Source organism: Bos indicus, chromosome 26 (genome assembly GCF_029378745.1).
Source record: "Bos indicus isolate NIAB-ARS_2022 breed Sahiwal x Tharparkar chromosome 26, NIAB-ARS_B.indTharparkar_mat_pri_1.0, whole genome shotgun sequence".
Lineage (NCBI taxonomy): Eukaryota > Metazoa > Chordata > Mammalia > Artiodactyla > Bovidae > Bos > Bos indicus.
The window spans coordinates 50390205-50417925 of record NC_091785.1 but is presented as its reverse complement, the minus strand read 5'-3'; the positions used below and the strand labels follow the sequence as shown (position 1 = coordinate 50417925).

At 57.9% G+C, this 27721-nt stretch overlaps 2 protein-coding genes and 1 long non-coding RNA gene across 15 annotated transcripts in view; 2 read left to right on the top strand and 1 right to left on the bottom strand.

Moving 5' to 3' along the window:
• Positions 1–8204, bottom strand: part of LRRC27 (leucine rich repeat containing 27) — a 30148-nt gene extending 21944 nt beyond the window's left edge. For 2 of the 10 annotated variants that reach the window (XM_070781138.1, XM_070781139.1), the window contains exons 1-4: positions 7716–8201; positions 5871–6122; positions 2463–2593; positions 102–160 (exon numbers count right to left, since the gene is read on the bottom strand). In XM_070781138.1, coding sequence (XP_070637239.1) covers positions 102–160; positions 2463–2593; positions 5871–6122; positions 7716–8024 — 751 coding nt within the window. In that variant the 5' untranslated portion in view covers positions 8025–8201. The other 8 variants (XM_070781145.1, XM_070781146.1, XM_070781137.1 and 5 more) reach the window with 7 other exon arrangements.
• LOC139180019 (uncharacterized) lies at positions 7915–12384 on the top strand. Its single transcript, XR_011564355.1, has 2 exons — positions 7915–8001; positions 9429–12384. It is a non-coding gene; the product is annotated as an uncharacterized lncRNA (long non-coding RNA).
• Positions 12385–16075: 3691 nt separating this feature from the next.
• Positions 16076–27721, top strand: part of STK32C (serine/threonine kinase 32C) — a 71868-nt gene continuing 60222 nt past the window's right edge. For 2 of the 4 annotated variants that reach the window (XR_011564350.1, XR_011564351.1), the window contains exon 1: positions 16077–16495. Coding sequence is in view for 2 of the 4 variants with exons in the window: in XM_070781135.1 (XP_070637236.1) it covers positions 16234–16495 (262 nt within the window). In the remaining 2 variants the exon portion in view is untranslated. Of the gene's footprint in view, positions 16496–27721 lie in introns of all 4 variants that reach the window. The other 2 variants (XM_070781135.1, XM_070781136.1) reach the window with 2 other exon arrangements.

Here is a 27721-nt window from a genome sequence, read left to right as displayed (position 1 = left end):
CCCCCAGGCGGGGGCAGGCCTGTGTGTCCACTGCGCATTCTGGTGGCTGCAGAAGGCTGCACTTTAACCCATCTTTCATTTCATTGTTTGTTAACACTTACCCAGCTCCACAGGTAACATTCTAATGGGATTTCTTTCTAAAAGCAAAGTTTTCAAATGCCTTCAAAACAAGACAAAAAATATATAATTTAGCAAGCAGGAAGTCGAATGAGCATCACATTTCTTCACCTGTCTTGTCTCTGCGGGGTGGCATCCACGCACATGTGCACACGTTCCCCCCACGCTCTTCTCCGACAGCCAGCAGCCTTGCCGCCTGGCAGCTGGTCGGGCTCAGCCTCAGCGCTGCGGCCGCTGGGACCAGGCAGCTCTTTGTGAGGCCCATCCCCTGCTCAGAGGGTAGGGGCATCCCGGTCTCACCCCACCCCTCCCCAAGCGTGACAACCTCAGGATCTCCAGACGCTGCCAAACACCTGCTCACCCCATCACATACACTGCTGGACACTTTAAATCTCTCCCTGCTAGCGGCTCACACAGCCACGACACAGACAGGGAGAACGTTAACACTGGTGTTGTTTTGATTAGGCTTTTTGGAAAGTTTAAGGCTTTTAATAAGCCCATAATTACTTAAAATTTCTAATGAACATGTTTTGGGCTCTTCATTCAGCATGCTGATCTAATTTTAATGACATAACGGGTTATAAACCACAGGCAAAATTATATCTTAGACAACATTCAGCAGCTGGCTTTCAGTGGCAAAATCAAAGAATTCTCGAGTTTGAGGCCGTGTATTTGTTTCAGAAGGAAGAGCAGGGCTTACAAGAAGCAGTGCTGGTTTATTTTTACTCTCTGAGGAGCGCCGAGTGCCACTGCTAAGTCAGCGGTGGGCCAAGAGCATGAAACTGGTCTCAACAGGCCAAGGGGCCTGTGATGAGCGGAGCTTCCGAAAACCACCCCGACAGATGCTCGGGGACGCTGAGGCCACCGGCCACGCTGGCGGGGGACCGAGAGAAAGTGCAGTGGGCAGAGTTGCTTGTCACACTGCTCCAGGCCCAGGGGCACGACCCCTGGCAGACCCAGGAGCTCGGGGAGATGGCCTGGGTGCCCCGCCCTGGGTGCCCACCCTAGGTGCCCAAGATGCCCGCTGCCAACAGCAGGGACCTGCTTCCTGTGCAGCTGCAGCAGGCCCGGGCGACTCGTGGAGGCCTTTCTCTCCTGTTACACGCAACGCAACACTCACTTCTGTGAAATACTTTTAAAACCAGTTTGCAACTGTCCAGGCGACTGAAGGGCCTTCTGCAGCCCCTGCTCTGCGTTTCATGGGGGCTGCGATGACTCCTATAGGAAGGAGGTCACCCTCGGACCCCCCTCTCCCTCCCACACCCTCCATCCGACCTGAATGCCATTGGCTGTCCCGCGTGGACAGCTGCAGGGCCTCCGGACTGCCGCTCCCTGCAAACCTCTGTGACTTCTGTCTCTTCCGTGATGAAATTCAAACTAGCAATTGTCCTACAAGCTCAGCGACTCCCTTTCCGGGCACCGCCTGCCGCCTCCCCTCCTCTGCTCTGTCCCCAGGGACAGGCCCACCTCAGCGCCCTTGCAGCTGGCGTCCCCTCTGCCACGGACACACTTCTGAAGTTCACATCATGAGGTTTCCTAAAGGTCGAGAGCCGGCACAGAAGCACTGGGCCTGGGGCCAAGGCGCCTGAGAGAAGCATGTGTCTCTAGGGGGCTCAGGGGGGCAGGCAGTCTGGCCTTGGTTCTAGAAGGGGGACGCCTGGCATCTTGGTAGCAGGCACTCAGCAGGACAGTGCAGAGCATGCTCCAGGGCTTCCGGTTTTCCCCAGGTGGGAAGAGAGTCTCGTTGTCTACCGGGAGCCAGTGCAGTCACACACGGGCCCTCGAGAGCGAAGCCGCTGGTCTGCATGCATCAGAAGTATTAGTATTTCTGACGGGAGGCAGAGATGGAACCTGCTTGTGGGGAAAGCTGCGTGCACCATCCGGCAGAGGCACTGTGGCGCCGGCGTGTTCCGAGGCACTAAGTGTCCTAAGTGATAATCATGTACGTGCTTTGGGGCTTCCCTCGCTTAGCTCAGTCGGTAGAGAATCTGCCTGCAATGCAGGAGACCTGGGTTCAATCCCTGGGTCAGGAAGAGCCCCTGGAGAAGGGAACAGCCACCCACTCCAGCATTCTTGCCTGGAGACTCCCATGGACAGAGGAGCCTGGCGGGCTATGGTCCATAGGATCGCAGAGTTGGGCACAGCTCAGTGACTAAACCAACCATGCCACATGTGCTTTGGTACCTGTAGCCGCCACACCTCTCAATGGCCTTGAAGACCCCACTACACGCTTCTGTTCTAAAGTTGAAATTCACGGGAGGAGTGGGGGAGAGCGAGGCAGCCAAAGACAGGCACTTTTAAGAGACGACGACCTCCTCACCTGGCCAGACAAACACGCTACTCACTTGTGACAGCCAATCCCAGAGGGCAGCGCGGTAATCCTGTTGAATCGCAGGTCCAGCCATGAAAGATTGGGCAGCAGCTGGAAGAAGTCTTTAGGAATCGTGCACAGGGCATTTCGCTGAAGGTGCAATTGCTTCCGCGGGGGAAAGAAGAATGTTTTGTCAGCCGACTAAATTCTAAAACGTGACATATCCTCGAAACATTTCCACTGGTGATAGCAATCACACACGGCGAGTTAAAAGAAAACCCGAATGTTTCCCCTGAAATCGTTGAAACTCGAAACACCCGCAGCAGAGAGTCGCGGCCTGGGGGCTTCCCTGGTGGTCCGGCGGTTAGGCATCCGCTCTGAACGCAGGGCACGCAGGCTCAGGCCCTGGTGGTGAACCCGGCCACACACAGTGAGCCGGTAACGGTCACGTCAGGAAGTCTGACCTCCGCCCAGTGGACCCTTAGGCCACCACTGTAAGCCAGGCAGGGCAGCACAGCAGGGGAGGAGGAGACACGCGCATGCTGACCGGCGTGCGCCGCGTGCCAGTGAGATGCTGCCGTCAGGGCCCCCGGGTTGAGGGCAACCCAGAAACACCCTCTCCCGATGCTGCTGCTCGCCCTCTCACGCGTGAAGGTCTCTGTCGCTCAGTCGTGTCCGACTCTGCGACCCCATGGACTGCAGCCCACCAGGCTCCTCTGTCCACGGGATTCTCCAGGCAAGGATACTGGAGTGGGCTGTCATTCCCGTCTCCAGGGGATCTTCCTGAGCCACACATATATGCATCTATACATTTCTATTTACCAGGGCAGCGGAGTGGAGAACTTAAGGACACTTTCCCGGGAAACCCGGGAAACTGGCTCCCTGGGTTCAAATCTCAATTTCGAAAAACCCGTGAGCTGTGTGCCTTGGAGCAGGTTCCTGAGCCCCCCTGTGCTCCGGGCCTGGCCTGTGACGGGGCGCACGCCCATGGGGAACGGGGTTGGGGTAGCGCTGCGGCGCCGTTACAGCCCAGGGCACATGGCAGGCGCTCCTCCACCACCAAGGTCTCGGCTCCCAGCTCTGCCACCAACCCCCTTCCAAGTCTGTCAAGCGCACGGCGGATGCTTGAGACACACTGGCGAGAAACCACAGACATGCTGAAAACACAATCCCGAGTCAGCTCAGACGTGGCTGCATCACTCCCCTCGGCCAGGGGATCGAGTGGTGACCGGACTCCGGTTGTGGACGCCGTTGCTCCGGGCCCCTCCCGGCCCACCCCCGGGGCAGCTTTAGGCACTCTGTCTCCCAGGCTCAGCACTGAAGCTGTGGGTCCTTGTCAACACCAGAAGAGGAGACGGCAGAGACACGCCACACCGGCCCCCGCCTCGGCCCCTGGGGCCGGGCTGAGTGCATCACATGAGCCCATCCTGTCTGCAGGTTCCATGAGGCCTCATGAGGACGGGGAGGCTGGGGAGGGGTTTGTGTCCCCTGACTGGAGGCTCTGGAGGGTGTTGCTGTGGCTGCAAAATGCACCCGTGACCACCGACGGGCCACAGCTCGGAGTGGTCACCTCACCTGGGGACTTGTTGCCACGGTGATAAGGTTGACACCTCTGTATTCTGAGGGGCACAAATAAAGTCCCTTCATTCTGACTAAAGAAGGCTTCCTCCTTCTTTTACGTGTGAAGGCACCATGAGTTTCTACACTGTTGGGCTCCTCGTAGTAGACTACTTGAAGTTGAAAGCCATCAAATTGAGACATTGAGAACAATCAAGCTTACACCACACGGGGGATAGTGGACATACTCAAAATGTTCCAAGCAAGCATTGAAAATCATTTGCACCAGCTGTGATATTTGGGTTCCACTTAAGTTTAGTGAAAAAAACCTTCTGTACCTTATTTCCACATGTGATTCTCTAAACATAACAAAAATGTTCCATTTTTAAAACACCAGGCAAGGAAAAATGGATACTGTACAAAAGTGTGGAACAGAAGAGATCATAAGGCAAGTGAAATGAACCACCACCAACCACACCAAAGGCTGGTCTTCAAGCAAAGGTGAGGTGATGTATGGGGTGGGGTTGGCAGGTCCTCTGAGCTCCTCTGAGCTCCTTCTGGAAAACCACACGATTAGGTCCAACAAGTACTGCTCCCAGTGAGACCAACTGAGGGCAGCACGCCACGAAAAATGTCTGGAATTAGTCAACAGAGAAAAAAACCTCCCATCAGGATAATGCAAGACTGAATGTTTCTTTGGTGACCAGGCAGACACTGTTACAGCTTGGCAGGGAAGTTCTGATTCATCCTCCGGATCCAGCAGACGCTGCACTTCCGGATGTTCACTCGTTTCAGTCTTTACAAAATTCTCTTAATGGAAAAATTTCAATTCCCTGGAAGACTGTAAAAGGCACTCGGAACAGTTCTTTGCTCAAAAAGCTAACAAGCTTTGGGAAGATGGAATTATGAAGTTGCCTGGGAAATGGCAGAAGGTAATGGAACAAAATAACGAATACACAGTTCAATAAAGTTGTTGGTGAAAATGAAAACTGTCTTTTACTTTTACTTAAACATCGAAGAAGCTTTTCAGCCAACCTAATAAAAGCACTGAAAACTGTCAGTCAGCAGGCTAACAGTGCAACAAGTGGATGTGTGTCCTGTGTGGACATCACTTTATATGCTGATCATTTAATCCTCCTGAAAAACTATGAAGACAAGGTGAGGTTCAAGGAAGCTCCCTGACTACTGGGCAGTGAGAGAACTGCTGACCCTGGACAGTCTCCGTCAAGCTGGGCAGAGGGAACTCTGTTGTAGAACTCGCTGGAGGAGACAGCCCTGCTGGATCTCAAGTAGGCGAGGGCCCGATCCCATGAAGGCACCGGACCCACGACAGAGTCAAGCACTCGACCTGGGCAGGGCTGTGGGGTGAGAAAGTTTTACTGAAGTTTTTAAGGGGAATTGTGGTTTTTGTTTTTTTAGATTTGTTTTTATATGACCATTTTTTAACTCTTTATTGTTTTTGTTACAACACTGCTTCTGTTTTTTGTTTTGGTTTTTTGTCTGAGAGACATGTGGAATCTTAGCTTCAGACCGGGGATCATACCCACACCCCCTGCACTGGAAGGCAAAGGCTTAAGCACTGGACCACAGGGAAGTCTCTCAGGGGTGATGAGTTTTGATTAAGAGACCAAGCGTGTTTTCAGCAACATTTTCCACCCACCATGGGCTTTTCACTTAAGATGTTTCCGAGGAGAGGACATTAGCGTCTGGCTGGTCCCCTGCTGGAATTTCTCATTTTGCAGTGAGCAGCACATGAAACCCCAAGCTAACCCTCTTCCAATCCACCTCATTCTATAATTTCTAAAAAGAAATCTACAAGTGAGCAAAGTCTTCATTTACATCTACATGGCATGAGTGTAAGAAGCCCGGAGGCTGACCCACTTACTTTGAGGTTGGGGACTTTAAAGATCTCCCCAAAATGGTGAAGACCACTTTGACTCAAGTCTAAAATCGCTGAGGAGGAGAAGATGACCCCCTGGTGAACGTCTCTGGAGGCGGAGGCAGGCTTGCTCCCAGCCTGGCTCTCCCGGTCACCAGCCCCGCAGGGAACCGAGAGGGAACCGCTCCCCTCCATCAGTCCGCCGGGAGGAAGCACTCCTCTGGGGACCACCGCGCATCCTCCTGGGTGTGGAGTCACCTGCAGACAGGGGGCGGGGAGGGGAGACACATCAACAATGGGTACACGGCACAATCACACCTTCCGGCGGCTTGGCAGGCCTGCAATGACTGCGCTAGCTTACAAAAACCTGCGCGTCTAATAAACAGCATCATAAAACGGACTTTGATAAAACAAACTGGGCTGCAAGAAGGTTCAGATTAAACTGCTCCGCTCCTCCCTCTGCACCGCGGAGTTCCAGACTTAACTTTTAACACCTGGAAAATGCAGAGGAGGAATGGCTTCTCGAGGGATGAAACCGAATCAGAACGGTTCTAAATCCACAAGCGGGCATCTCCCTCCCCTGAGTGCGGAGGGGGCCCTGAGCTCGCCCTTTCTTATTTGCAGGTCTGGGTCCTTCCCATCAGCGTTTCGCTCAGCGGGGGTGTTGCCAGCTCACGGGTCTGCTGTGTGTCTGTCCCTCCATTTCAGGGGCGGGGAGTGCGAGGCCCCCGCCCCCTGGGCCCTTTTCTGTGACTCGGGGGAGCGCAAGCTGCAACCTCCGGAAACCTCTGAACCAGGAGAAAGTCTCAGGACCTCGAGCGGGCGGGGCGGGCCGCGCAGGGGCTGGGAGGCCGCGTCCCCACAGCGCGGGCCGCGCTCTGGACCCCACTTCTCATCACCCGGCGCCCCCAGCCTCTCCCGATGGGTCCCTGCCCGGGCAGGGCGGGCCGCGCGGAGGCACGGAGGCGGCGCTCCGGGCCCCGCAAGCGCGCGGTGCCCCAGAGTCTCCAGTGCGCCCCACCACCCATCACCCGGGGCCCCCAGCCTCTCCCGATGGGTCCCCGTGCCGGCCCACAGCCCGTGGTCACCCGCCCGCCGGGGGCGCGGAGGGCCCAGAGGAACAATGGAGGCGGCGGGCGCACGCGGTCGCCATGGAGACGCGGCGGTACGGTACGGAGGCGGAGGGGGTCACGCGGTCTCCAAGGAGACGTCCGGATGTACGGCGGCCCGCGGGCTCCAAACCGCGCGGAGGGCGCTTGGGGTCGGTGCTGCGCCTGCGCGCGGGCGCGGGTCTGGGCGGAAGGATTCTGCCGCTCCAGCCGCCTGCGCCCTTCTCTGCTGGGCGGTCGGTGACACGCACGGAGGTGGAGTGTTCCCGACAATGGGGACAAGGGCGCCGAGGCCCAGAGCGTCCTGCTGAGGGAGGGAAGGGGCCGCGGCGAGCCGCTGATCGCACGCACGAAAAGGCTCGCTTTCCAGGTGTAGCCCCCGGCGTCCAGAGCGTGGACGCCCTCCCTGCTCTTTACCTCCCCGCCTGCAGCAGGCAGACGTCCTTCTTCCTGGGGTCACAGGATGGCGGCCCCGACCGCAGACATCAGCCCGACTCTCAGCTCCCAGGGGGACAAGGGAGCCCCCCCCCCCCCCCCCCCGCGCCCTCCCTCCCCCTCCTCAGGAACGGTCCCTAAGATCCGCCTGGAATGGCTTCGGACACCTAGACCCGTCACCAGGAGGGAAATGAAGCCCATGAGGGTTTGTCTCGGGGCTGGGCCTCCGCCCCTGAGGTCTGCGCGCCTGGTACCTGTGTCCGCCCGGCGCAGGGCCACCGGGGGTGACGTCATTAAGGGAGCTAACCTCTGCAGTCGCGGGGCTGCTCGGTGGGTCTCTAGAAGCTGCCGCCCCTCTGCCTGACGCTGCAGCCTCAAGTGTGCGGAGCAGGTAGTTAGGAAGGGAAGGTGGAGCCGGAGCGGGGACCAGCGAGCCCAAGCTGGAACTCACGAGGAGGGACGCGAAGCCTGGGTGTCCTGCAGAAGTTGGCACCCATGTCAGGAAACTGCACACACTTCTGGCCCAGGAGCTGGAGAAGCAAAAGGATGACTGGAGAGGCGAATCAGCCGCGCACCGGCCTCCCGCCAGGGAGGTGAGCCGGCGGAGGAAGGGCATAGTGTGCGGCCGCAGCCGCACCTGGGCCCCTGCCCTGACGCTCCAAGTGTCAGAACGGGCCAGCTGCTGCCTCGTGCTCCTGGTTGCTGCTGTTCAGTCATTGAGTCATGTCCGACTCATGCCCCCGTACTACCTCCCGAATCGCATGCCAAGAGCCAAGTTAGGAAACCTGCTGGAAAAGGAATTCTGGAGTAGTTCAGCCCGGCCTGCTGACCCATCACAGAGCTAGCTCAGCACCCGTCAGACGCGAGGAAAGGGCTGACTGGACGCTGAGCAGGCGACCGAAAGCATCAGTACTAGAGCTGTGAAGAGTTTCACATGGGTTTTAACAAAAGATGGCTTTGGGTTTCTGCTGTGGTCATAGCAGGCGAGGTCATTCAGACCAACCCTTCCACGAACACCGGAGTGAGGGAAAATTTCCACGTGCATGCTGTATGTCAATACTAGAGTTTATTCTGTATATTCTTAAAAGAAAATATGGGTGAATTTTGTTCTTAGGCTCAGAAAGGATTTCTGAAACAGTATATAAAAGCAGTAACCATTAAAAAAAATGTTGATAAATTCACTACATTAAAAGTACTCTTGTTTGTCTAAAAGACACCGTGAGGAAAATTCAAAATTGAGCTTCAAACAGGAGAAGATATTACCAATTCTTATATCAAATAAAAATTAGTTCCACAATATATAATCTAATATATATGCAGAATACATAAAGAATTATAATGAAATTTTTAAAAGATTAAGATACTTACATTTAGATTAACAGGCAAAATATATGAACCAACAACTCCCAGTAGAGGGAAAAACGGCCAATAAAGACATAAAAAGAGGACTTGATGGCACGGTGGATAAGTGCACAAACTGCAAGTCGCTCAGTCGTGTCTGACTCTTTGGGACCCCATGGACTATACAGTCCATGGCATTCTCCAGGCCAGAATGCTGGAGTGGGTAGCCTTTCCCTTCTCCAGAGGATCTTCCCAACTCAAGGATCGAACCAGGTCTCCCACATTGCAGGCGGATTCTTTACCAGCTGATCCACAAGGGAAGCCCTTGTGGATAATCCACCTGCCAATGCGGGGGGCACAGGTTCTGTCTCTGATGGGGGATGATTCCACATGCCTCGGAGCAGCTGAGCCCATTCACTGCAACTCCTGAGCCCTAGAGCCAGCAAGCTGCAAGCAGTGAGCTTGTGTGCCCCAACCACTGAGCCATGCACCCAGAGCCTGTACTCTGCGACATAAGGAGCCACTGCAATAAGAAGCTCAGCCTTGCAACTAGAGAGGAGCCCCCACTCTGCGCTAGAGGAGGCCCTTGTGCATCAGCAAAGACCCAGAGCAGCCAACACTACATGAAACAAACAAGCGAATACAGCCGTGTGTACTTGTCAAATAATTTATTTTTTAGGTTATACAAAGATGCTCCAGTTCACCAGCGAGTGGGGAAACACAGTTTTATCCAAATGAGACACCACTTCACCCTCACTCAGTTGGCAAAAATGAAGAGGTCAGGAAACCCCCGTGTTCGTGCCTGGGGCTCATTCTGCCGTCAGGGTGCCTGTCAGCCCTTGGGGCGTGTGGGAAGGCACCGGCTCTCCTGTGTTGGCTGGACTCCCACGTACAGTCACCCCACATTCCCCTCTGGAATCTCACAGAGATGCGTCAGGACAGGTGGGTGGAGATATTCATAGCAGCCTCCCCCACTTTAGCAAAACCTGGAAAGGACCCCAAAGGCCAAGACAGGAGAAAGTCATGAAATGAGCCAGCACTGGCTGCACACAATGAGAATAGGTCTTAGAAACAGCTTTTGGTGGAAAAAAAAGCAAATTCCAGGAGACCATAGAGTATGAAACTTTTTTTATACAAGGAAAACTAAATAAGTTGTAAATGTGAATAGTTGGATTCTAAAACGACAAAAACCAAGAGTCAGGTTGGCCCATGATCTGAGCTGGGGGAACAGGAGACGGGGCACGTGGCTGGTGTTGAGGGTTGGGCTGTGTCCCCCGATTGGAGCCCTGACCCCAGGACCTCAGACGTGACTTACATGGAGACAGGGTGTTTAAAGAGGAGATGGGTGTTAAACATGGTCATGGAACGGCCCTTCTCCAGTGTTACTGTGTCCTTACAGGAAGAGGAGATCAGGACACAGTCACGCAGAGGGACGACCCGTGAGGACGCGGGAAGAAGTCTGCAAGCCAGGGAGGAGCCAGCTCTGCTCACTCCTTTATGTTGGACTTCCAGCCTCAGACTGTGAGAAGAAAAATCCCTGTCATTTAAGTGCCTGCTCTGCAGTCTTCGTTACCATGGCCCCAGGAACGAATGCAGTCAGAGGGCGGTGGGGGGGTCCCTCCATCCGGGGGGGGGTGCTGGTGGAGCGGGTGGCCCCCGGCTGCTGTTTTGCTGTTGCTCGTGTTGTGGGTGCCACTCTGTCTGCATTCTGTTCCAGGAGAGAAGGGGTGGGGGCAGGGCCGAGCGTCTGCAGCCTGTCTACTTGTAAGGGGGGCTGTCCTGACACCCCTTCTTGCCATCGCCTGGGCCTGGGGGTCGTTCTTGGAGGTCGGCAGGGTCTTTCCCACACTCTGGCTGAACCTCGGGCAGTTACCTGCCTCCCAGGCCCTCTCTCCTTCACCTGTGGAGCAGGGTGGCCATAAGGGGCTTTGGAGGGCAGCTGTGAGTCCAGATCACGGTGAGAGGCAAGGGTGCTGCCCGAGGGGCCAGAAATGGGCAAGGGTGCGTCTGGTGCTGTGAGGAGGTGGGGTCGTCACCCCAGTGTCAAGAGTAGGGAGGCCATGGCGGGCTGGGCACGGGCGGGTGGAGGGCCTGGACTCATGCCAACTGTGTCCCCTGCCCTCTGGCTGCCTGCCTCCTCCAGGCGGGTCTAAGGGGACACAAGAAGGTGGGGATCCCCCACAACGAGACATGAAAATACAGGTGATTTCTCCCCGGGGGCCTTTCCAGGGCCACGGACCCAGCAGGCTCACAATCTGATCAGAACTCGGCCATGACCATGACACCCCCTGGTCCCCACTCTGTTTCTGACACCCCTGAGTGCTCTGTGCTGGCCTGCTGCTGCTGCTGCTGCTAAGTTGCTTCAGTCATGTCCGACTCTTAGCGACCCCATGGACTGCAGCCTACCAGGCTCCTCCGTCCATGGGATTTTCCAAGCAAGAGTACTGGAGTGGGGTGCCATTGCAGACCCCTACTGTCACTGAGGTCTCATCTCCATGCCTGGCAGGCGCCTCTGTCCTGGGCGGGACCTGCCCAGCACCTGCAGTGAGCCACTCTCCGCTCCTGGCCCCAGCCCTCCCCCCAGTGCTGGGCACCCAGCTGAGGGGTGGCCAAGGCCCTCCGAAGCACATGCTGACTGGTGCCTGCAGAGACCTACCCTAGCCCGGAACTTGGAAGGCAAACACCCAGCTGCCCAGTGGAGATAAACCTCTCGTGTGTGCGCCTGCAGGTGCTCCCTGTCCAGGGCAGGTGGCCTCCCCCACTACAGACAATACTTTCCAGGGGCCTGAAAAGGGCCAGGCTTGGGCTGCAAGGCTTGCCTTAGCATCAGAGCTCCAAAAGGAGACAGAGATGGGAAGATTCATTTTGAAGAGAGGATGGGGGACAAGTACAGAAACCTAGATGGTGCAGAAAATTGGCTTGGCCATTTTAAAGATTTCAGGAGAAATTGTATAGAACCACCTCAGAAGCGAGGGTTTCCCCCAAGAATCCTTCCTCCCGACGTGGTCCTCACCCTTGACAAGCCAGCTGCGAGTACACATTCCTGTTCAAGGGGAGGGAAGTGTGGCCGTGAAGGGGGTGCTGAGGGCAGAGCATCAGGCGGCGGAGACCCACTCAGGCCCTGACACTGGGTGGACTCTTCCCTGCTGAACTCTGGACTTCCTTGGAACAGAGAGCTCTTGATTTCTTCCAGTGTCTCCCTTTAGGAATGGAAACGTCTGTGCTATGCTTGTCCCACCACTGCATTTTGGAAGCAGATGACTTGCTTCTAGAGTCACAGGCCCACCAACGGAGAACTTTGCGTCAGGCTGGGCCAAGCCTTGAGTCTCACCCAGACCCGAGCACACGATGGGCCAAGCCTTGAGTCTCACCCAGACCCGAGCACTCGATGGGCCAAGCCTTGAGTCTCACCCAGACCCGAGCACACGATGGGTCTTGCACTTCTGAGCGGATGACATTTAGACGAGATTTTTGGACTCAGAGTTGAAGCTCTAATGGTGAGACTTCGTGGATGCTGGGATGTAGTGAATGTATTCTGCACGTGGGCTGGGCTTAGATTTGGGGACCAGGCAGTGACCTGTATGACCTTATTTGGAAAGAGGGTAATTAAGTTAAAGATCCTGCATTAATGTGTTCATATGCTCAGTTGTGTCTGACTTTGCGACCCCATGGACTGTGGCCTGCCAGGCTCCTCTGTCCATGGGGTTTCCCAGGCAAGAATACTGGAGTGGGTTGCCATTTCCTTCTCCAGCGGATCTTTCCAACCCAGGGATCATATCAGTGTCTCTTGCGTTGGCGGGTGGATTTTTTACCACTAATACCACACAATTATCCTACATTAAGGTGAGTCCTAAGTCCTATAACAAATGTCCTTTTTTTTTTTAACAAAAAAAATTTATTTATTTGGCTGTGCTGGGTCTCTTCGGAGAAGGCAATGGCACCCTACTCCAGTACTCTTGCCTGGAAAATCCCATGGACAGAGGAGCCTGGTAGGCTGCGGTCCATGGAGTCGCTAAGAGTTGGATACGACTGAGCGACTTCACTTTCACTTTTTACTTTCATGCATTGGAGAAGGAAATGGCAACCCACTCCAGTGTTCTTGCCTGAATCCCAGGGACAGGGGAGCCTGGTGGGCTGCCATCTATGGGGTCGCAAAGAGTTGGACACGACTGAAGCGACTTAGCAGCAGCAGCAGCAGCAGCAGCTGGGTCTCTTGGCTGCTGCATGTGGGATCTAGTTTCCTGGCCAGGGATCGAACCTGGGCCCTCTGCATTGAGATTGCAGAGACTTAGCCACTGGACCGCCAGGGAAGTCCCACAAATGTCCTTGTAAGGGAAGAAAAGGGGAGAAGACACAGGTGAAAAGGTGACGTGACGATGGAGGTAGAGCTTGGAATGACGCCTCTGCGGATCGTGAGATGCCAGCAGCCGCCAGGAGCTAGAAGAGTCGTCTCAGGGCCTCCAGAGGGGACCGCCCTGCTGACACCTTGATTTCTGGCTTCTGGGCTCCAGAACCAGAGAAAACACCTTTGCACTGTTTGCGCCCACGAGTCTGTAGTCCTTTGTTCCAGCAGCTGGTACACTGGGTGTCTGACGAGGTTAAGCGCTGACTGTGCTGATGCCTGGTACCATGACAACAGCGGGGAAGGATTCCTCCCAGAGGCTGTGGGGCCTGTTCTCCTCGGTGCATTTTCCTCTCCTGGTTCTTGCTCTCTGGAGTCACAGAAGCCGGGCAGCCCTATGACCTCGAGAGTCAGTACAGTCACCAGGCAACCCAGTCACCCAGCACTCGGTCCCCACATCCTTGCTTCCACATGGCCTTTGTCCCGCGTCCCACCAGGGCTCAGTCTGATGTCCCTGTGGTCAGGGATGACCTGGTTTTCTACTTCCTGCTGCGAAGGGGACTCATGGATTCCCCACATGTGTGAGCAACTCCGACTGGAACCCTTTTTGGGCTTGCTTCCTGTTTCCTGGGGTCCGTTCTGGTATGTCCCCAGCAGGAAGCCGTGCATTCAAACTGAGCCATCTGAGGGGAGCTTAATAACAGGGACTATTTACAAAGCTGCAGGCAGCGTGTTAATTTCAGAATGAGGCTGTAAAACAAGGTACACATGAGAATGGGAGACTGCTAACAACCACATCCTCTCAGGAAGCACAGCTTTCTGGATGAATTATAGGCTGATGCACATTTATGCTAGGGTTTCAGGACCTGAGCCGTGAGTATAAATCAGACTCCTGCTGCTCTGCACAGGCCCTGTCTAAGCGGGCCCCAGCCGTCCCCCAGAGGCACTGGCCACTTTCTGTCCTTGCACACTAACTCATTTCAATCTCAGGGGCAGTGTCCTCACAGCTCCTGGGCCCCAGGCCTTCACCAGGTCACCAGCTGGGACCCCTGCGGGCCATCCCAGCTGCGGTGGTCCCGTGACCACGCGCTGCCCAGGATCCGGTGCGGGTGCTCCACGGGCGGGCTGACGGGGACACGTTTCTCTGGTGACTGCGCCACCCATAATCTCCTGTCACTGGCATAGCGCGGAGAGGACCCTGTCCTCACCCTGCCCACCTTCCTGTTCAGCGTGGGGAACTCGCCTCCCTGGGGTTGAACTCAAGGTAGGATGCACCGCCACCTTATGCTGTGGCAAGTGCACCCCCAAACCTCAGTGACTTCCCACAGGGGCCAAGTTCTCCCTTGTTCTGCTCATCCACTGCTGGTTGGAAGGTGGTCCCCCAGTGATCCGGACTCCTTCTGAGCCAAGGGGCGTGTGCGGCCAGTCTGGACACTGGCCCTAAAGTGTGGCTCAGAAGTGACCCAGATCACCTCTGCTCACCTTGCATTGTTGGTCAATCAGCCCACACTGGTCAAGGGGCTCCACGGAATTTCAAAGGTGGAGTCGGGGACAGGCCTAGTCCTACCGCGGAGGGAGGAACAGCCAAGACTGAGAGACACAACCTGAGGGGGTAGGGGTGAGGCGCGGGGCGGCTCCAGGGCCAGTGTGGCTGAAGGGTGTCCACGGAGGAACGGGGGGCCCTGGGCAGGGGGCGGGGGCAGAGATTCGCAGGTCCTCGCGTCCTGGCTTGCAGGTCGGGTGGGTGGTCTGCCCTCATCCAGGGGCAGCAGAGGCCCTTTCGGGACTTCCTGGGGAAGGAACCTAAGGAGGCGAAGGCTTCCAAAAGTCAAAGTCAGAGAACTCAACAAAAGCAAGCCCTCAGTGACCAAGTGTCAAGCACGCAGGGCTGGGTGGTACCGGGAGCCATCTCCGTAGGCCATCTGCTGTGCTTTACCGGCGAGGTCTCTCCTGGCCCTGCGATGGGGGTGCGGGGAGATCAAACCGAGCCTCGACAGCCCCACTCCTCGCGCAATATGCCGCACACGGCTCCCGGGCCGGCCCGAGGCGCAGATATGCTCCGGGAGCTTCTCGTCCCGACCCGTGCCCGGCCGGCCGCACTGAGAGCCCGACCGGAGGGAGACCCAACCACAGCGACCCAACCAGGGGATCCGAGGGCGCGGGCGCAGGTGCTCAGCGTCGCCTCGACCCCGAGCGCGCCCGTGCGTGCGTGTGCGCGCGAGCTCGCCGCGGGGTCTGGGCCGGCCGCGCGGGGAGGGGCTCCCTCCCCGGGCCTGCTCCCGCCGCGCCCCTCTTTCCCTGCGGCCCTGGTGCAGCCGCAGCGTTGAATCGGCCCCGGACGTGGGGCCGCAAGGCGGTGATCTGGCCTTGGCCTCCGCACAGCCGTTTCCCGCTGCCCCTTCGCGGGTCCCGCGCGCGGCCTCGCCAAACTCAGAACCTCAGGATGAGGTTTAAGGTGCCCCGGGTCGGGCGGCAGCAGCTCGCGGGCCGCCTTTATCCACCAAGGCCAGAGGGACCCCTTTCTTGTCTCCTGTCTGTGCCGCCGCGGCGCTATGCGCGGCACCCGCCCCTGCGTGGTGGGCGGCGGGTACCCAGGGCAGCTGGAGGGCTCTCGCTCAGGCCCTGCCCCGCCCCGCCCCCGCCCCGCCCCCGCCCCGCCCCGCCCCCGCCCCGCTCTAGCTCCGCCCCTAACTGGCACCGCCCCCGGCTCCTGCCTGCCGGCCCCGCCCCCGGCCCTCGCTCCGCCTCGGATCCTGCCTGTCGGCCCCGTCCCCTCACTAGCTCCGCCTCCGGCTCCGCCTTCCGGCCCCGCCCAGCCCCCCCCAACCCCGCACTAGCTCCGCCCCGGCTCCTGCCTGACGGCCCCGCCCCTGGCCCTCGCCCCGCCCCGGCCCCTGCCTCCCGGCTCCGCCCCCGCGCTAGCTCCGCCCCGCGCTAGCTCCGCCCCGGCTCCTGTCTGCCGGCCCCGCCCCGGCCCCGCCCCCGGCCCTCGCAGTCGGCTGAGCTGACCGGGCTGCCGGGACCCGGGAGCGCCGAGCTCGGGGCGCAAGGCGGGCGCTGCCTGTCTTTCCCGCTCCCGCTCCCCGCCCGCCGGGCGGGCCATGCCCCGGACTCCGGCCGCGGTGCGCACTCCGGTCCGGCCATGAGGAGCGGCGCCGAGCGCAGGGGCAGCAGCGCCGCGGCGCCCCCCGTCTCGCCGCCCCTCGGCCGCGGGCGCCTCGCCGGCCCCGACGCGCCCCCGGCCCCGCCGCCGCCCACCTCCGGCCAGCCCCGAGCCCGGGACTCCAGCGATGCCCGCGCGCAGCCGCGCCCCCTGTTTCAGTGGAGCAAGTGGAAGAAGAGGATGGGGTCCTCCATGTCGGCGGCCGCAGCGCGGAGGCCGGTGTTTGACGACAAGGAGGACGGTGAGAAGGGCCGCGCGGCTGGGACCTGGGGAGCGCACTGGGGCCCGCGCCGCCGGGGAGCCCGCGCGCTCTCGCAGGGGGGCTGCTGCGGGAGGGTTTCCGTGCCTCGGGGCACCAAGGTTCCCGGGGCGGGAAGACGTTCCGGGGCGTCTCGGTTTCCGAGGAAACTCGCGGACGGTGCCTGCGGTGCCCACGCGCGTCCCCCGTGTCCGGCAGCGGCGCGGCGGGCGGAGCAGGCCCTCCAGCCGCGGGGAGTGAGGATCGGTGGACCCCACTGCAGCCAGGGCGCTGTGTCTGCGTTTTCCTTTACTGTGCGGTGCGCGCGCTCGGTTGCCCCTCTGCACCTGAGGGGTGCCCAGTTCGCCAAGGGAGACACCCGACCACAGGTGGCGCGGGGGCCCGGCCCTCGGAGTTCTCAGAGCCGGCGACCGCGCAGCGTGGCTCCGGGCGTGCCCACCTTTGCACTCAGATGTGTGGTGGAGGCTTGCCTCTGTGCGAAAAGCTTCCCTTCTGGGAACTAGTTTGCCCTGAGTTCCCCCTGCAGGTAAGGCTGGTGACCTGGAGGTGGGCGCCAGTGGGAAGCAGGAGACCGAGGCAGGCCTGTGGGCACGCCTCCCTGAGCCCTGCTGGGCACAGGGCTTTTCCCTTAGCACCCCCGGGGGAGGTGGCAGTGCCCGCCCCTGAGCACTGTGACACTTCCACAGGCAAGCATGCAGCTCTTCTCTCAGATGTCATGCAGATAAGTTCAATGCTATAAGATGACACATTTGATTTTTTTTGACATTTTCTTAAAATAGTAAAATATGCATTTTTCATTTGTAGGCAGCCTGCAGCGGGTAGGATGGATCTTTTATAATTTTAGAGCACAGCTTAGCCAAGGAGCCCAAGCTATTTATTTCTGATAAATAATTTAAGCATTATAGGAAATTACAATACTATGACCTAAGGCCAGTGTTGGAGAATGTGCAGCCTGGCGGCAGTCCTCACAGAGGGAAGGGGAGCGTGCTGCCTGGCAGGGTGGGGGAGGTCTGGAGGAAGCTGGGTTCCAATGAGCCGGGTCATGGTCAGCGGAGAGGGGGCCTGGGTGTCTGGACATGATCAAGGGGCGAGGCCTTCAGGACCGATCACGCCCGCACAGTGTATTCTGGGGAGACCTGTCTTTGTGTTCTGAACTTTAGGGCACAACTTACCGCTGGGGATGTTTCATATGTTGCATGTCTTTGAGTGTAAATATTCTAAGTGTAGAAAGCCCAGGGTGAATTAGGAAGGAATCAGGAAGCGACTGCATCCAGCTCTGGCTGTAGGGGCAGGATCAGAAGACGCCTGAGAAATACATCTGATTTCAGGACCCGCGGGTGTCGGCCCAGAGCCGGCCCTCTCTCATGTCTTTGCATTTTGCTGTCCAAGGCAGAAAATGCAGGCAGAGAGGCATTGATGTAGCCCAGTGGCTGCCTTCAGCTTCGAACAGTAGAATTTTACTACCTGTTCAGAGGGTTAGGTTTCAGAATCCAAGGAACATTAGAGGCAAAAAGAGCACAGAATGCATCTGTGGTTCTTGAATCTGATTTGGGAATTATTTCACACCTTCTCCCCCCTCCGCTGTCCCCATTCGCCTGAAGCAGGACAGCAGAGGTGCCGGCTATTCCGGGCTTGTGCAGGTGGGAGCTGGCTTCGGCAACAGGTGCACGCTCTTCAGCACACGTGCCTGTCAGTCACTCGCCCACCCCTGGGCTCGGTGGCCAGGTCTCCAAACTGAACACCTCAGGATGAGACCTAGCTGGGCTTTGGTGAGATTAGAGGGCCAGGACTGACCCTGGGTCTGGTCGCCGTGGATGCGATCCTGGGGGCGGCCACTTTATTCCAGTTTGATTCTGTCTTTGTGCCATCGTCAGGGTGCACACGGCTCGGGGATCACAGTACGTGTTTGCAAAGAAAATGTGTGCAGCTCTTGGCCTGAAGGCTGTGGGTTTGTTTACATGGAAAGAGCAGGCTTTGGAAAGGAGGAGGGCCGGTCTTCCAGGAGGGCAAGGCTGCACCCCACCTTTCTCTGAGGGCGGGCAGCTGTCCTCCCCGGACAAGGTCCCACACTTCTCGGCCCCGTGGCGGGTGAGCCAAAAGAGGTAACAGGGCTGTGCTGAGGGCTTGCGTTTACTGGGACTGCCCGGTTGCCATGGTGATATGAGACCTTCTGATGAATTTTTTAGATTAAACACCCAATTAGTGTATCAAATTTGGTATGCAGAGAAAAAGAAAAAAGAAAATAAGAGTGCAGTTTAACGGTGTGCCAGGTAGATGCCAACTGAAAAGCAGAATTGTGACTCGTCGGGCCTTGAAGGTCCCGTGTCCCCAAGGTGTCTGAGCCTGTGATCAGCCTGTGCTGGGCCGTGTTCAGAGTCCTCTGGGCCTCCTCCTTGCACTGGGCCCTTTCCCTCTGCCTGCAGCCCCGCGCCTCCGCTTGTCCCACCCTCGTGGCTTCGGGAGCGCTTGATTCAGGGGTGGACCTTGCGGGGCCTGCAGTCTGCTGCTCTGCCCAGCCTGCCGTGTGCTGGTCAGACGCCCTCATCCCTCTTGTCTGGATGTCTTCCAGCACCTTCCCCAAGCAGCTGGGTGACAAGTAACCCGGGGTGGGGGGCACCTGCCCTTCTCGGCAGTCTGGCTCTTCTAAAGCCTAACACGGAATTAGGTTGCAAGTGGGGAACCACCGGCCATCCGGGAGGTTTGCCTTCACCTGGAGACCTGGAACTGAAGCTCCGCGGGGTGGCAGAGGGCCAGTCCTCGGCGTGCAGGGTGGGGTGGGCGGTAGGGTGGGGCTTGGGGCTCCCGGAGTCTCGTAACCTTTTATGAAACTTATAAAACCTGTCTTAAATTATAGAGGGATTAAAGTGTACAAATTTCTGAAAAGTTTAGACTTCCCTAAAATTGTCCTAAATAGGAAAACCGAGGCTTTGGTAACTTTAGCCCAGAAAGGCCTCCGAGCTACGCCTGCCCCAGCCCTCCCTAGAATGCACTCACACGTCGGTCGTGTAGAGACACACTTTATGGCTTCGGTGCAGAAATGGGATCGTGCTCCATTTATGGTTTTGTCTAAACCTGCTGTTTTTACTTAGCGAGGTGTTGTGACATCTCGTCGATCTAAAGGATCCCTTGTTGGCTAAATTTCCAAGGGCTGTTCTTAGTCCTGTGAACTAGACTCAAAGGATGCTCTTAAAAACTGTGGATGCCTCCCTGCCCCCAAATCCAGGTTGGATTTGTTGGGGGTGGGGCTGGGGGATGCTGGAGCTCAGGGATCAATATGTAAACAACTCAGCAGCGAGTGTTCTTGTGTGTTCATCGTGGTACACTCGACATTGTTTCCTTAGGGCACGTTCCTGGGGATGACATTGCTGAGTCAGGAGTGCACACGGAAGGCAGCTTGCTGCATCCGCCAGCTCCCTGGGGACGAGCCGTCCTGGGACATGCCGCTGTCCCGGATGCTTGTTACACGGTGGTGACCCAATGGGCGTGGCTGCGGCAGGTGCGGGGTGCCCAGAGAAATGAGGAGGTGGGGAGTCTGGTGTTGGACAAGGAAGCATGACTGTGGTGAACGCGGAGGGCGAGAGGAGAGGGGAGGAGGGAGGAGAGGGGAGGAGGACGCCCTCCTGTCTCCCCTCCCTGCCTCTGGGTGCTGGTGACGGCCTTGCTGTTTGACCACCTGAGAGTCTGCATCACTGCTTTGCTCCCTGCTAAGGTCGGCCATCTTTTTCTGTCCATGTTTGCATTCTGCTTTCCTGAGTCGCCAGCGCCTAGCCCTGCCCTGATGAGAGATGCTTGTTCAATCCCTGGGTCGGGAAGCAGCCCACTCCAGTGTTCTTGCCTGGAGAATCCCATGCACAGAAGAGGCAGCGGGCAGCAGTCCATGGGGTCTCCGTGGGCACGACTGAAGCGACTTTGCGCGCCGCACGCACCCCTGCACCTGGCCTCCCGCTGGACTGTTGGCTGCCCTGTGCTTCCCACGGTTCCCAGGATGGAAGGGCCGCGGGGTCGTTCATCTTTCTGTGCTGCTAGTTTTTTTTTCCCCCACGTGCATCCACTTAATTTTTGTGCGGTCAGATTCATCAAGACCCTCCTTCCTGGTGGCTTTCCGCCTCCGTGTCCGGTCACGCCGTACGTGATGCTCCCTCCTTCCTGGCGGCTTTCCGCCTCCGTGTCCGGTCGCACCGTACGTGACGCTCGTTCAGTCAAAACCCTGCAGTTTCTTCTAGTGCTTCTGTGGTTGCACTTTTTCGTTGCGACTTTTGGTCATTTTGGACTCACACTGGACACAGTGAGAAGGGCTTTTCCTCCCGCGGGCCCTGTACGTGCTTAGACTGGGCACATTCATTGCCTGTTTTTGTTGAATTGTGAACAAGATCTTTGCACCCGTCACGTTCCACGCTGGTTGGTGCTGGTATGAAGGAAAACTTAACTTTCAAAGATTGTCTGTCCTGAGTGTGGTTTTCTGCGGAGGCTCCTCATGGCTCTTGAGTTGATTTTCCCAGACTTCTTGGTTGGTTGGTCGAGTCACCTGCCAAGAACGACTCGGTGACTGGAAGGTGTGTGTGCCAACCCTCCCTTGCTGTGTGCCCAGAGCTGGGGGCAGCGGAGTGCACAGTGCTGAGCGCGGGGGCCGGCCCAGTGGTTCTGAAGCGTCAGTCCGGCCCTGTCACTGAGTCCTCGTCCAGTGGCGCGTGGACCTGACTTACAATAGGTGCCTCTCCCTTCCCTCCCGACCCTGGGGAGCGGGGCTGGCCGGGGCGGGGGCAGCTCTCTGTGAGGCCCAGGCTGATGGCGGTTCACCGCCTCCCCCACAACGCGGGGCCTTGGTGGCAGAAATGCAGTGGCTGCAGAGCCTGGGGTCCTCTACCAGCCAGCGGGGGTCCCCGGCTCCCCGGTGCAGGGCCGGGTGTCCCGGGGGCTGTGGGGCAGCCCTGAGCTTGACGTGTTTGCGAGGCTGACGAGGCTGGTCCGGGATGGACCGGGGACTCGCTGTCGTGCTTTTATGTAACAAATGTCAGCTCTGAGTGTCTATCCATCTGGCTGTGTGTTTTAAAATGCTAAAAATAAGTTGATTTTCTTTTAAACATTTAACCACCTGTCTTTCCAGTTGAGGCGGGCTGCAAGGATGCACGGGAGGTGAGCCTTGTCTGGGGCTGCTCTCTGAGGATGAGCCCTCCCGAGGCCCCAGGTCGGTCGGAGGGAGGCAAGGCGTTTATTCCGAGCAGGGTCGGGGCGGCTCGGAGGAGCTTCCCAAACTGCCAGGGCCCCCAGTCCCTGGGACCCTGTGAAAGTGCAGATGCTGGTTTGTCGGGCCTCGGGTGAGGCCTCGGGTTCTGTATTTCCGTCCAACATCCCACCCACCCCGGGGAGGGCAGCAGCGCTAGGCGCAGAGGGGACCCGCTCTGGATGGGGGGCTTGGTAAGGACAGTGTGGGGGGCGGGGCCCGGGGGCGTGGTCCCTGGGCAGCAGCCCCGAGGCACAGGGGCACCAGGGTGCTGCCTGCCCGGCGCTCCGCGGGGCGATGCCGTTGGCCACGGGCGGCACCTCGTCTGCACGCAGGCTGGCTCTCCCTCGTCTGCACGCAGGCCGGCTCTCCCTGCCGAGGGGTCTCTTCAGTTTTGCTCTTCTTTCTGTGTTGCTCTTTTTCTCTGCGGACCACGTGGACACACGCGCTTGGAACAGCAGTGGCGCTTTGGGTCCTGCGTTTGCAGCCGATGCCACAGCCTGAACTTCTTCCTTCCCTGATGAGCACTCAGCCTCCGCCGACTCCCAGCCAGCCTGGGGGAGGCGTGTTGCCAGAGGCGGGTGGCTCAGGGCTGCGCCCACCCCCGGCCACTGTGTCCTCTCGTCCTGGCTGCTCTGACGGCCCAGCCCTGCCCGCCTGCCACCCCCAGCCCAGTGGTTCCCCACTCAGGGTCTGTGCCCCGTGGCCTTGGGCCAGATTCCCCTTTGGGTGGGGTGCTCAGAACCAGATTTGGCGTTTGTTCTTCTGACGTCATGTTTCCTGTCCAATCAGAGTTTTCCTCCTTGTGTGCTTCTCAGTCCCTGCCTTGCTCTGCCGTCTCTGGATAAATCTATGGAGAGGGAAGACTTTGGTGACCAGCATCTCTACTAGGTGGCAAGAGTCCAGTGGACACTGGACCTTGCTGCTCCCGACAGCTGTTGGCACGCTTCCTCTAGCCCTGTCCCTGCTTCCCCGGGGCGGGGGGAGGTGGTCACCCGTCACCCTCTCTAGACCTCTGTCCCGCCCCAGGGGGTGGACGCACGCTGGCCGGCGCCCTGGAGGCCACAGTGGGCTCCTCTGTCTTCCCTAAACGCTGGCTGTGGCCAGCATGCAGAATTACTTTAATGCTCAGAATCTGAGACAATTGGGGAGAAGCTACAATTAATAAAATCATTGTTATTTTTAAAAACCAGGATGCCTGCTTCATCATAAGCTATTTTCTCATTGACCTGAAATCTCTTATTTAGAAACCAGGGTGCTGGGCAAGATCAGCGTGCCCCACCCAGCCCCTAGGTCACTCCCCCCACCGCCCGCCCTCCACACCCCCAGGTGTGACTGAGTGTGTGGTGGCCTCCAGCACTTGGCCGGCGCAGGCCCCGCAGAGTCGATGCCGTGCAAACCCGGCTTGCTGTTATTTACATCCTGCAGCCAAGGAGATGGTGTGGGTGGGCGTCCGTGTCGCCCCCAATTTATTGAAAATAGCCAAGCACTTCCTGTTTCTGGGGTGTAGACGCGCTCTGTCTCCACTCGCCAGGCGGGACCTGTCGCTGACACCCGGGGCGTGCCGTGCCGTGTGCTCGGGTCTGGAGTCTGCTGGGCTTCTCAGACACGAGTCCCCACTTCCTGCTCCCGCCCTGTGGGGTCCGTGGTGCTGGGTGCTGCTTCCCAGCCTCCTGCCTCAGACTCGGGCCCTGGGAGCCAGGAGCGGGATCTTGGCCCTGGCCGCGCACCCCAGGACGGTCTGTTATCCGCGTGTGTGCGTGCTCAGTCGCTTTCAGTCGTGTCCCACTCCGTGCGACCCACGCACTGTAGCCCACCAGGCTCCTCCGTCCATGGGATTCTCCAGGCACGGATACTGGAGTGAGTTGCCACGCCCTCCTCCAGGGGCTCTTCCCAGCTGAGGGATCAAACCCGCCTCTCTTATGTCTCCTGCACTGGCAGGAGGGTTCTTTACCACGAGCGCCCCCGGGCAGCCTGTTTGCTCTTTGTGTCTGGTGGTAAACAACCCCCAGACTCAGTGACTTAGCAACAATATTTATACTGTGTTTCCTGATTCTGCGGCTGGGAATCTGGGCGGGTCACCTGCTCCACGTGACATCCGTGGAGCTGGGAAAACCTGCTGGCCTCCCCATCACGGCCCCCTGGGCAGCTCAGTCACCCGGGGCTGGTGGCAGGCTCAGCGGGAGTCGTGTCGCTGGTGAGGGGTGGCCCCTGGGGTCTCAGCTCCTGTGGGGCGGCTGCCCCGTCAGTTATCTGTGACCACGTACCGCGTTGCCCCCAGACAGAAACGGAGCGGCTGGACGCAGCGACATCAGTGCGTCTTTTTGGGAGCTGGCCGCTCGGGTGGCCCGGATTGGGGCTGCGCTGGGCTGCGGGGGCCACGCGCGTTTGCATCGTCCTCGAGTCCACTGTTTCCTTTTTATTCTTTGTGTCAAGGTCATCTTGTGCCTGTGAAGTCCTCTTTTAGCTCCTTAGGCAGACAGCACAGGGCTGAGAGGAGGGCAGAGGGAGAGGGGCACAGAGGAGGCAGACGGGAGGGGTGAAGAGTCACAAGCTGAAGGAAGGGTGGACCCAGTGCCCATGTCGGTGCCCGGCTTGTGCCCATGGCGTGGCCCTGCCTGGCGTTGGCCCGGAGGGGCAGGTGGGCCGCTGTGAGGGTGGTGGCCGCCCTCCGGGACAGGACGCTGAGCAGGGGGCCTGGGCGCTTTTTCTGGTGGGACTCGAGTCGGACGGGGGTCCTGGGCCGTGTGGGGCCCGCAGCACTCAGAGCTGCAGACAGGAAGCGGCTTGGTCCCCGCAGAGCCCCAAAGCTGGACCTAGTACAGACCCTGGGGGAGGGCGGGGCGAGGGGGAAGGGAGTGAGAGTTTGGGGCCAACGCCTGCTGTCCCCCGTCAAGCATGACCGACCTCACTACATCTACTCAGCCACGGAGCGCCGCGGACCCGCTCCAGCCCGGAGACGCGCCCCAGTTTGGGTGATAGATGATGCAGCTGGCCGTCCAGCCGCAGATGCTGCTGCTGGGTGATCTTTTATTCCTTTTAGCTTTTTATTATATAACGAAAGGTGACAAGAAAAGTATTAAGAAATTCGGTGTCTTATGTAATCTCAGCGCTAAGACAACCATTGGTGCCTTCTCACACCCCCTTCCAGTCCATACTTGGACACTCACGGAATATATGTGACTTTTAAAGTAAACTTTATTTAGGACATTTTTAGCTTCACAGAAAATTTACAGAAAAGTCATGAAGGTGGCGCAGAGGGTTCTTACATATCCTGCACCTCATTCCCCTGATGTTAATGTTAACATAGTACATTTGTCACGACCAGGGAGCCAGCGGGGAGACGATACTGTACTAGTCAGGGCTCTCTAGACAAACACCAGACAAATAGAATAATAACGTGTGTGTGTGTGTGTGTAAACGAACATTTTTGTTGTTCTGTCCCTTAGTCGTGTCGGATTCTTTGTGACCCTGTGGACTGCACCACGCCAGGCTTCCCTGTCCTTCACTATCTCCCAGAACTTGCTCAAATTCATGTCCATCAAGTCGGTGATGCCATCCAACCATCTCATCCTCTGTCGTCCCTTTTTCCTCCTGCCTTCAATCTTTCCCAGCATCAGGGTCTTTTCCAGTGAGTCAGCTCTTCGCATCAGGTGGCCAAAGTATTAGAGCTCCAGCTTCAGCATCCATTCTTCCAATGAATATTCAGGACTGATTTCCTTTAGAATGGACTGGTTGGATCTCCTTGCAGTCCAAGGGACTCTCAAGAGTCTTCTCCAACACCAGACTTCAAAAACATCAATTCTTCGGTGCTCAGGCTTCTTTATGGTCCAATTCTCACATCCGTACATGACTACTGGAAAAACCATAGCTTTGATTATACAGACCTTTGTTGGCAAAGTGATGTGTCTACTTTTAAATAGGCTTCCCAGGTCTGTCATAGCTCTTCTTCCAAAGAGCGTCTTCAAGTGCCCACCCCCATCAGGGAGGGCCGCCTCCTCTGCTGAGTCCTTGGTTCAACTGCTCGTCTTGCCCAGAAGCTCCCTCCAGAACAGGCGCAGAACTGTTACCTGGGTGCTCCGGGCCAGTCAGCGTGACACGTGAGATGATCCACCGTAACTCTGAGAAATACTGAAGTCATGGTTTATTCAGATTTGCTGTTTTTTTTTACTGAACATTCTTTTTCTGTTCCGCGGTCCCATCCAGGATCCACATGACATCTTCCTGTCCGTCTTTAGGCCCCTGTGAGCTGAGTCAGTTTCTCAGACTGCGCTTGTTTTGATGACCTTGACAGTTTTGGGTCTTTGGGAGGAAGACTACGGGAAAAACGCTCTTCTCGTCACGTCCTGTTGAGGGTGCAGATGCTCAGCTGGGCTTACTGCTGCTGACGTTGGCCTTGACCGCCTGGCCGAGGTCGTGTCTGTCAGGCGTCTTCACCGTCGGGGCCTCCGCCCCCCGTCCACACTGTGCCATCCCCATGGGGCAGGAGGCTGGGGTCTGCCTCCTCTAGGGGCAGGTATCTACATGAAATCACTTGGGATTCTTTGGCACAGAAGCTTTGTGTGTTCTTCCGCTTGCTTTGTGGTTCAGTCATTCACTTGAGCCCTTGCAGACTCATGGATCTCTGTTCTGTGCTTTGCGTTGCAATCCGAGCTCTCGTGTTTGACTTACTTTCTGCTCGGGTTGGCCAGCTCCGGCCATCAGAAGCTTCCCAGTTGGCTCCTGGCCCTTTGGGCCTGCTGCCTTCACTGTTTGCTGTCTTTGCTTCTTTCTGAGCACTTCCTTACTTTTTGTGACTAGAACATGCTCCAGACTCATTGTGTATTCCCCAACCCAACCCTAGAATCAGCCAGTTCTCCCAGGAGCCCAGGTCCTTCTTCTGGGTAGGGTGTCAGAAACCAAGATCTGGGCGCTGGGGGTGCTCACCCTTCCTGGGAGATAATGACCTTTTAAAGCACAGAGCTGTACCCAGCGCACCGCTCAGCCTCAGGCCCAGACTCTTGACCTTGAGGAAGTCTGCACAGGCCCAGTGCAGGTCCCTGCCTGTCCCCTCCTAACCCAGGGCCCCTCCACCCGCACTGGGGCATGCCTGTCTGTCTCCAGGCCTGCAGGCAGGCCTGTCCATGGTCCCAGCTCTGGGTGGGGGCAGTGACCTGCAGGTCTGGCTCTGGGGAGCCCAGAGCTGTGCCTGAGCTGCGCCCTGTGCCCCGTTCACGTTTCATAACTGTTGGCACGCGATGGCACAGGCTCCCAGGGATGGCTGAGCATGAACCAGGCGTTTTTGTGTCCCCAGGGTGGAGATTGATGCCAGGCATCCAGAAGACAGCCTCTGTGCATCTTGGGGAGAGTAAACAGCCTGCTTCCTGCTCCTGTGTGGAGAGCTTCCCTTGGTGCCCTGTCCCCGCTCGTTTGTTCCCCGTTATCAGCAGAACTCCTGAGGGCACTGGTCCGCGTGGGCGCCTGTCCCCTCACCTGTAGACCAGGATTTGTCCCTCGGCCTCCAAGCCCTCGTGAAGCCCTCCTGCACGGGGGCAGGGCTGACGCCCAGTTCTCGTGTCTCCATCTGGACCCCCCAGCTTCCTTCTCTCCCAGGACGCCCCTGCGCGCCTCGGCCTCGCCTCCTGCCGCCCTGGTGACTCCGGAGCGCTGGGCTCCTGCCCCCTCCTTTCCTTTCCTGCTTTGCTCACGCAGACGGTCTCACAGATTCAAATACCATCCGTATGCCATGCCTCCCAAGTATCCCTCCAGCGAGGACCTTGCCTCCCACACTCCAGGCTTCTCTGCCCAGGCTCCGTCTCGTGTGTCACACGTGTGTCCTGTAACACGTGCACACCGCACCCCTGCAGTCTCCCTCCTCACTGACTTCATCCTTCCAAGTGCCCTGTGGCCCCTCCACACTGGACACGCCCCCTCCCAGCCTGGCCCTCACGTGGCACCTTGGTTCTGCCTTCCAGAGACTGACTGCCCGTGTCCCTGCTGCCCCACGT